At 44.6% G+C, this 9659-nt stretch overlaps 1 protein-coding gene across 2 annotated transcripts; it reads right to left on the bottom strand.

Annotated features, from left to right (window-relative positions):
* Positions 1–665: 665 nt before the first annotated feature.
* On the bottom strand, positions 666–5376 carry LOC133467933 (inactive serine protease 35-like). Of its 2 annotated transcripts, none has more exons than XM_061753127.1 (2): positions 5086–5376; positions 666–2037 (listed from the first exon to the last, which is right to left on the bottom strand). In XM_061753127.1, the coding sequence occupies exons 1-2, from the start codon at positions 5181–5183 to the stop codon at positions 777–779; spliced, it is 1359 nt and encodes a 452-aa protein (XP_061609111.1). In that variant the 5' UTR covers positions 5184–5376; the 3' UTR covers positions 666–776. The 2 variants fall into 2 exon arrangements, with proteins under 2 accessions (XP_061609111.1, XP_061609112.1); XM_061753128.1 differs by lacking the exon at positions 5086–5376 and adding an exon at positions 2478–2697.
* Between the last annotated feature and the right edge of the window lie 4283 nt (positions 5377–9659).

The raw sequence follows: 9659 nt of genomic DNA, 5'->3' as shown, positions 1-9659 counted from the left end.
AAAGCTAACAACGAAGCAACTCACGTCAAGATGAGCGGCGCCTCATCTGTAGCAAAAACGCAAAGAAATTGTCACTGTAGCATATGGAAATGCCCCACAAAATGTATCCAATCATCATTTGAACGGTCAAGAGTGGCCAATTGTCCTTCACTTGTGCCTTGTACATTGCAAGGGTTACACACGACTCGTCTTGAAATGGATTCATAAGTGAAACTGATTTCATTTGCAGGGTGTATTACCAGTTAAAGAGAAATGGCACGCGGTTCAGTTGGAAGAAACCAAACCAAGACCCAGTTTATGTAATTTGGACAAGAGAACGTTAAGTACTGGTGTGAAAGCTCCATTCGTGGCCGGTTTGACAGTGGAGTCCTCCCAAAACGTTCCTCTGTCGTTCGTTGACTGGAGTCTCCGAGGAGCCAGTGGCAGATCTGTAAATATTTCTTAGGAAGGACAGATCCTCACTGCAACATTAAAGCAGCTATGCTTCCACATACTGATGACCCGAGACCACCCGAACCAATTTGAATCGGTCTGGAAATGGGCTTTATTTGCACACTGTATGACAAGTTTAAGACAAACTAGCAATCTCACGTGGTTAGAATTGTTTTTTTGTTTTTGTTTTTTACCAGAAACAGATAAAGTTAAAAACCACACCAAGTCATTCGGTCCAGACAAAAGCAAGCTGTTATTGTGAAAGCACCCTTAGTGGCCTGAGCCTTTTGCACAATACCGCAGTTGGACAGAAGTTTGAAAGTTAAAGCTTCATAAAATGTAGTTCAAAGAGTCTTGCAGTGACTGGGGTCTCCATGGATCCAGTGGCACATTTGCGCATATTTGGCAGGAGTGATCCTCACCGCCACGTTAAATTCTCTCTGCTCACCATCCCCGACTTCCACCCACCGATGACCCGAGAACACCGCGATCACTCGCCGCTGCCACTTCCCTTTCCCGCCCTCCCGTCCGTCCTCTCGTCTCAGACGGACGTAAACCCCCGCCCCGGTGGCTCCCGGCCGAGCATCACAATGCTGGTACATCAAATCGTCAGACTCCTTCTCCACCGAGCAAAAGCGGTAGACCACCTGCTCTCCCCCGAGGGTAGTCAGCAAGCTTTTGTCGTGGTCGTAGCCTGAGAAATGGATCCGCGCCGGGAGGAAGGTGCGGGGCGCCACGCCGATCTCCATGAACTTCTTCAGTTTGACGGCTCGTCTGAGTTCCAGGAGGGCGTAGTCGTAGTCTGCGGCCAGGGAGGCGGTGGAGTTCTCGGAGCGGATCCAGCCTTGAGGGATGCGCGTTTGTTTGACTCGTATCCAGCGAAAGCCAGGCTGCCTCCTCAGGCGTCTAACTCCCACCCCCCACGTCTTCCTGTCTCTTGCTAGTTCTCCATCAATTCTATTCTTCTCTCCATCCTCCAAAGGCTCTCCTTTTTGCTGTTTTCTTTTCCTTGCAGCTCTCTGCCACCTCCTCCTCCTCCTCCCTCTTTGATTTTTGAGTTGTAGCACTCCTACTTTTAGGCCTTTGACGCTCTCCAGGTAGTAGCGACCGTCATGGACGCAGTTAGCCGCCGTCAGCACGTGTTTGGGCGAGACCAGGACCCCGGAGCAGCCCGTGGACAGGCGCACGGCAGTGGCGAAAGGGTAGCTGGTGATGAACTGCCAGTCGCAGATCACGAAGCGACCGTCCGCGCCGTAAACCTGACGCTTCCTGCGAGTCGGTAACGAAACGTAGGGAGCCGGTCCTGTCGTGTTCAAACCCCGCAGTCTGACATCGGTGCGCGTGCACGTGCCGTTGTCGTACATCGTCTCGTATCCCAGAATCCGCTCTTGGTCGCTCGGGTTTAAGGGCGGTAGGCCTGTTTGACACTCAATACCGCAGAGCTTCTTCACCTCGTCTCCCTTCGCATCCGCTGTTGGTCCTCTGAACAAAGGTTTCGTTAGAAGCTCTGTGTTTTGGTCCGTCAGCACCGGGAGCACCTCGCCGCTGGCATTGTCGACAGCCGCATAGAGCAGCAGACAAAGGAGCTCCAGGAGGCCCATGGCTCTTAAAAACAGACACAGTCAAGATAAATAAGGTAAGGGGTGAGATGTGGCAGAGGACCACGTTACGCCTGTTTTATTTGCCACTCGCGACAACAAAGATCCTCTTTAACTCATCGTATTTTTCTTTGTCTGTGCTTTAGCTTTTCTACTTGACAATTTTCTGGAATGGAGCAAGAGTCAGGAATAGCAAGGGCAAGAGAAGGGTTAGTGGTTACGAGTTGGTTTCAAACCCTTTGAGCAGCAGATGGCGCCAATGCCAATACTTCAGAACAATCACTTTGGAGGCAAGTGGTGTCTGTTACCTATGACCTTATCAACCACATTGCAAAAAAATACCCAAATAAAATACGAACCATGACAACCATTTGGACATACGTGTCTGACATAATGTAAAAAAAAAAAATGAATACGAGAGGCAAATAAGGCAAGTTCAAAATCTACCTGAATGTGACAAAAAGGATCCACTTCCAGTAAAATTCTTCCAGTGACTACAAAGCCCCTCCGCTCAGGAGTTCCATCTTTTCGAGAGCTTAAACCCCTAACAACGGAGGAACCTTTGTGCGGGGATGCTCACAAATGTCTGCTGTAGTGTACGTCCCACTGCTGTGATGCGGGAGGCCGAGGAGGAGGGGGGCGCAGAGGAACGTGTCGATCGCATGAGCACATCACATTGTGGAGCCACACGCAGAGACGTGTTGCTATTTTGCGGGGGGGGGGGGGTCACGCCTGTTTGGATGCAATTTTACATAACATAAACAACTTTATGGTTATTTTCGAATCTTCTCATTGGGATCACGGGTGAGCTAGAGTCTATTCCATCAGATTTTTCCCTCGTTTATTGCCGGGGTTAGGTTCCGGACCAGTCCCGCAATAGGGAAAATCTGTGAAGTATCGTCCACGTATTTTATTAAGGATTATTTATACATATTTTAAAGCTGTATGAACCTCCCCAGACTCTTATTAATCCTCCTCACACTGCTATTAACCTCCACCATACTCTTAACACTTCCTTGTAATATGTTTTAATGAATTTTTTCTTTTTTTTTTCTTTCAGTTTTAATGTTTTGAACAACAAAGCATTTTTTTACCAGGAAAAAAATTACACCATACACTCAAAATCCTGCAATAAGGGGATTTTTTTGTGATATGAATACATTAAAAAAAACAAATTTCCAATAAGACATATATCAGTCTATGAAATTATACTTCATAAGAAACATACAGGAATTAAATATTGACATAGAATATATAGAATTAAACTGATTTTGCCACATTTTTTGCTTCAGTTCTGTGGACACTGGGCTGCTCCTTTTGGTGTGCATGCCTTGGCCACCTGGGGGCAGTGTAATACAGACATGAAGACGGTCTGTCCTCAGTAAACCACATTAATACTTATCATTCTTCGTAGGGGTTTAAGAATGTATGCCTACGTTCAAATATCCTTTGCACAGTCGTGCATGAGATATGAATTCACGACACAAATTGGCGTTACCACTTCAAATAACCACTGACTACATGAGAAATTAGAAAAATAAATACACAAGAGGGTCTGGTGTAAGTTCATCCAGAAAGCCCATTTCCCGTTTACTTTGAATTTTGACTTTAATAACAACTCTGCAAGTGATTCATATCTTCTTCTAAATTGTGTTTTGTTTTGATATTAGGTGGGATTTATCTTCAGGTTATCGCGATGTTATCTCGGGACTGATTGTTGTCTCTCTGGGAGAGTTTCACTCACAGGAAAGCAAATTAATGAAGGCACCGAATAAATGTTTTGGTTGGAGGACGTCCAGTGGAACAAATGAGAAATGTGTGTTTGCTTTTTGACAAAGACAAAAGGAACAAACGAGAAGGGACGAGCGCATGTGTACTTCATCCATCCATCCATCCATCCATCCATAAATGTTCTATCTGCATCCATTCATTCATCAAAAATCCAAAAAGTTTTATTTATTATTATTTTTTTTTAAGGAGTTATTCGCACCTCCACTGGGGGGTGCCAGAGTACTTGAGGGGCAGGCACGACATCTCGAAAAAAAACCTCAACGTCAGCTTGGTCAGTCTCCAGCTCACCTGTGACCCGAATGAGGACATGCGCTACAGAAACTGACTGGCTGAGTATTGTATTTTTAGTCTCGCACTCTGATATGTTAAAAAAAAAGACATGACATTTCACAAAATCAAATTTTGATTCTTTTAGTAGTTGGAAATAAGGACATCAGTCCCACATCAGAAGAAACTTAGCGCTTCCAGTACTTCCATAACAATCAACATGAAATAAAATACAGCGTTTGTTTGTACAGGCCCAAGTGTTTGAAAATTAGGCAGAGGTTTTATTTCTAAAAAGTGTTTTTAATATTATGCTAAAGCACTCTTACATTATGCCCATTTGAACAACAACACTGTACCTAAATACAGGAAAATAAAAACTGTACTGAGTGATTCAATTGAAACGTATCGCACACAAATATATAAATCTTACCTCAATAAATGCTTCCAAACAAACCTTTTTAAAAGACTAAATGCAAAAATATTGTACTTAAAAGTTCAATAAAACTGAACTGTGCTTAAATGTACTGTACTTACTTAACTTAAACAGTAACATTATGCAGTTTGAACATTTAATTCATGGATTTTCGCAAATCACTAGAGCGAGCCCGCGTACCACAAAATTATTTTTTTTCTAATATCCATCAATCAATTAACCAACCGACCTTCCATACTTCTACTTTTATTATCGCCACCTTTCCTCTCGGCATACTCCTCAGAAAACGGTAAGGATAATTTCAGGATGAGCCTAAAACGACCACAAGGACTCGATTCCCCTGGAGCGACTCCACTGTCGAAGTCGTCAGCTGCAGAGGAAAATGAACACCGTTCGTTCATTCATTTACGTTTGACGTTGCGCACCGCAGTCTAGACGGCAGTGTTGTTAATTAAAACATTTTTTTTTTTAATATCCAGCAAGATGGGGGACAGCTGCAGGAAGGAGAGAGAGCGAGAGAGAGACAGAGTGTGTGTGTGTGTGCACTTTGTGTTTGTGACTCACCCTCTTTCCCCCCAGCTGCTCCCCTCATGCTCTGAACCTGTCCTGCCCGTCCTCTCCAATGTTTTGTCGGGCCGACCAAAAAGTTCTGAAACACACATACAAATTAAAAATGTGTATAAACAGTTAACCCCCGCTATAGTGCTCTTTATTGTTCACTATATTGCAGATATTTAAGCAATTGGTTTTTGATCATTTTTTAAATTTTATTTAATTATTTTTTTACCGGAGACACTGAATTTCGGTATGTACCGTCAGTGTAGTACAACGTTCATACCGGCAGCACTGAGGTCTGCTGGAAGAAATGCAGTCATTCAAAATACGAAGAAGAGGCAGAGAAGGTCCCCTACTAAGCTCCATTCAATAATAATTCATGTTACCATGGAGCAGAGAGAATGTAGGCCTTTGAGTATTGTTGTATGCTGTTTGTATGCATTGTCAATTGTTTGATTATAAATTGCATAACATCCATGCTAATTTCCATTAGCCCGTCTATGGTGTTTCATGTTATACGTTAGCATTAAGCTAGCAGACTTTTGTTAGTTTGTAAATAGGTTTGCAGTACGTCATTAACAAAAACCTTATCCCTCCATCAGCCAGAAGACGATTTGTGATGAATTTTCCCCACAGCAGAACTGTTGTTTGTGTGTCTTTGCCTGCTGTAGGTCTGTTCAATGTATGCATGTGTGTGGCCCATTCGTTATGTTTACGGCCAACGCAGACAGCCCTGCATTTACTTTACCGAGTCTTGCATCACACAACAAGAGAGGCAGACCACCACGTTTAACGCTTGATAAGGCGAGGATGTGTACGGGAGGAACATGTTGAGGTCTGTCAAAGTGGAAGCAGCTGTGTTGTCGCAGGCGTTTTCGGAGCTCGGGGGGCCGATCTCCGACCGACGATTCAAAGCCGTACGCACTGCACTTTACGGCTTATGGCTGTAGTTCCCCCGCTCTATCTTGAGTCATAATATTTCTTTTGACTGACATCCAGCCTGATATGAGTAAGAAGAAGTATGTTTGTGAATCGAGCACAAAAGTCATCTCTATCATGAGAAACAGCGGGATACAATTTGGCCGTCTGCTGTACATCTGTATAAAACCATGTGTGCACACCCAGGGGTTTTCCCCTAATATCTCCTTTTTGGGCTCTGTATTTTTGATTAAATAGAGACAAAGCATCTTTAAACAAGTCAATAACAAACCATTAGATAACATAGTACGGAGGGGCCTTGAGATACGAGTGACCCAACGTAAGAGTTTTTCACTTCACAAGAAGCAGCAGTTTGGCAAATCGTGAACAATTGATCTAAACAGACGCTTCAACCTGTTTGATGCCACGCCAAGTTGGACTTTACTGTCAAACTAAAACAAAAAAATGAAGAGAATTACACCTTGTGTATTAAAAACAACCAAACTGTTGCCTAAAGAAAGGCTTAATGCTAACAATGAAAAAATGCCATAGACATGCTAACAATCGACATCAGGGCATCTCTCCAATAGCTGATGACGTGGTCGATGAAAGTACGAAAAAAATGACGCAAAAGGCAACATGATTTATTCTTTGAACATTGGCTCAATCCTGGAGCTGGTGTTGGAGAATGATAGCCAAAAAAACAAAAAAAAACACGCAGCTGCTGATCCCAATCTGGATGATTACATTCCCAAAGTCGAGTTTCCCCAAATCGGCCCGGAGGAAATGTGGAAGGAATGCTGTGATGAGCCGTTGCGCTCCGAGGATGTTGTCTCGTTGCACGTGGACCAATATGTTGACCTAATTACTAATTACTGCACAGTGTAATCCACATTAATAGAGCACATACGGGCGCTAACATCACCAAACGTCGTCCATCTGGTGTCATGCTGTGCGTACGTGTGCATCCCTAACAATGGCCAGTTCAAGTGTCTCATCCCTGCTGCTCTAAACAGGAAAAAGCTGTGATTATAAACACGCCGCAATTATTTATGATACAAGAGCAAAGAATGCGGCCTGATAAATCATTTTGATAAAGCACTCAGACACAACGCTGCAAGGCTCAACAGCCCAACTTGTCGCAGTGTGAGACAACGTCAATCATTTTCAAAACAACAACCACCACCAACTCTGAAACAAACAGGATAACACACACACACACACACTATACAGCAGCGACCATTTTGTTTGTTTTCTGCGTTTGCATCGTTTGTGGACATTAATCATCGCGAGGCGTCAAGACAAAGACGTGCGTCTACAAAACACAAAAAGAAAATAAATGGGACATAACTGATGAAAAAAAGTCACATTTAACCAGCTTCATGCAGGAAATCCTCCCACACTTCTGTTTAGTGAACCTCAAAGGTTTAACTCTAACACTTGTGGTTTGCTTCTTCTTTCGCTTTTGATGTAACACGTATTGCAAACGATAGACTGCAGTCATCCTTTTTCTACAGAACTCGGCGTGAGGGTCGTGGCTGAACTGGAGCCGATCCAGTATATAAAACGAGGCTTCAAAATCGTGAAACTACGCCCCGTTCGACTGTCGGCTTTCAATTAAACGCAACTACGTCTAGCATCTTTCGGATGTGACTCATTTGAGCCGTGAAAATATAACGGCTTAAAAGGGTTCCGGTGGCCGGAATATATCCCACCGGGCCGTTGTGAGGTTTTCCACGCCACCGCGAGAAGCGCTAGCCTCCGGCTAGCTCCACTCGGCCGACGGACGGGCAGCGGGTTCTCATCGGTTGTGTTGGTGCGTGGGGACACGTAACAGGGACACTTCAGGGAAAGTCCACCATTAATTGCCTTATGTCTTGTGCCAGCCTAAATATATATATATCTACAGTAATCTGAAAAACATACAGTTGAAGTGTATTTTTCAGTTGTTATCATTAGGTATGCAAGCATTTCTTTGTTTTGTTTTGCTAGTCTGTCTACAATGTTTGCAAAGCTATTGGAACATATTGTGTTGATAGCATCAAGGCCCCAGTTAATAAAAGAGGGCAACTATTTTGTATGCATTTTTGTGTCGGCTGTTTTCTTGTTTTATTTTTGTACTGAAGTACATTTCACAGTCTACTTTTCTCTATTTACTTAACAACAGAAGTAAATTGCACTTTTTTACTACTTAAATACAACGTGTGTGTACTTTTACCACCTCAGCTGGTTTACCCGACACAGCTGTGCAAAAGCACATGCTCCAGTGAGGGCGAAAGTGAGGATCGGAGTGGCAAGAAATGGTGATGGGGAAACAGCGCCACCTAGAGAGATTCAGCGAGATGAGCGAGGGCGTCCTGCAGATGGCGCTCCAGCTCCTTCTGGCAGTTGGATTGAGGCCTTTTGCCCGATTAGATGACATTATTCTTGGACCATGGACTGAATTATATCAGGGTATTTTTGTGACACTTTTAGCAGGGGATTATTCAAAGCTTTATTTTGGCATGCAGGAAAAATGTGTGCGTGGGAGTCGTCCCCTCTGTACGTGCACACTTTGAGTCAGTAATCGATCCTGGTGCAAAGTGATCTGCTCAGATTCCCAGTTTTGTTTGGGGAACGTGTTCTCATTTGACAAATATACACACACCAAAGTCAAAAGGTATCAACGTGCACGCAGACAATAAAGGAAACGCAGCCACACATCAATTTACTTCCTCTGTACGTTGTTGTGTCCTTGCCAACGGCACTTCCGCTTTTTTGTTCAGATGCAGAGATGTGAGTAAGAAGCTATCTTGCCCGCTGACGTCTATTAGGAGTTGAACTAGTTTGCCCGCTGTGGACAAGCGGCGTGATGAAGCGCTGTAGTGTGGCTTACACAGCAGGGCACGTCAGCAAATCTCATTAGTGGGCTTGCGGGAGTTTAGCGGGGGCTTACGCGGGCTGACCGCCGAACGCGCTCCTCAAGGTGGATGGCGCTTGGCAGTGGTCTACCTGCGAGGTTCAGGGTTCAACGGGGGTCAGGGATACGCGGCCCGAAAAAAAATCGAAACATTTATACCTCTGGAGATTTGGATGGCCGTTTTAGTCTTTGTAATGAGCAGCTGCCAGAAGCCAACGACTTGTGGAGCTTTGTTGAACTTGCAATAAAAGGTTTAGCGGAATACTCCCCCTGTCGATTAATGAAAATCCAAACAAAAGAGTAAAAATAGGTGGGAACGCAGAAGAGGGTTGAAGGCACGTTCCGCTAACGGGCTCACTGTAATCTCTTAATGAACTTCCACATGGAACGGCGGAAAAGGGGGAAAAGCTGCACCAACTGATATGGCTAGGGGATGGGAAAAGGTGGGCTTGGACGCTGGAATTGCTCGAAAAGACTTCTGCAAGTTTTTCTTACAGCTCTTGGGGGGGTGAAAAAAAAAAGTTTGCATTTCCAAAATGTTACTAATATGATGCAACGACACATGGGCAGTGACTCGTCCACGCGGGGCATATGACGCAAACGGCGCGCCCCGCTCCCGTCCTTTTGGCAGGCCAACGACGGCCGCTGTCAGAAATCCCCTCATCAATCCGCCGATGTCGTCAGACAGCGCACAGCAAGCCGGTGTCATCCACTTGACGGGTCAGAGGGCAGGTAAGTCGCCGTTTCGCACTTAGAGTCACGAGCG

Source organism: Phyllopteryx taeniolatus, chromosome 18 (assembly GCF_024500385.1).
Source record: "Phyllopteryx taeniolatus isolate TA_2022b chromosome 18, UOR_Ptae_1.2, whole genome shotgun sequence".
Classification (NCBI taxonomy): domain Eukaryota; kingdom Metazoa; phylum Chordata; class Actinopteri; order Syngnathiformes; family Syngnathidae; genus Phyllopteryx; species Phyllopteryx taeniolatus.
Note: the sequence above shows the minus strand (reverse complement) of the source record. Positions and strands in the feature narration are given on the sequence as shown.

Excerpts from the sequence above, each read along its gene's own strand:
- LOC133467933 (XM_061753127.1), bottom strand. The coding sequence starts at position 5,183 with ATGTGTGTTTCAGAACTTTTTGGTCGGCCCGACAAAACATTGGAGAGG. Across the intron at positions 2,038-5,085 it reads AGCAGCTGGGGGGAAAGAGG|AGCCATGGGCCTCCTGGAGC; the intron begins GTGAGTCACAAA and ends TCTGTTTTTAAG.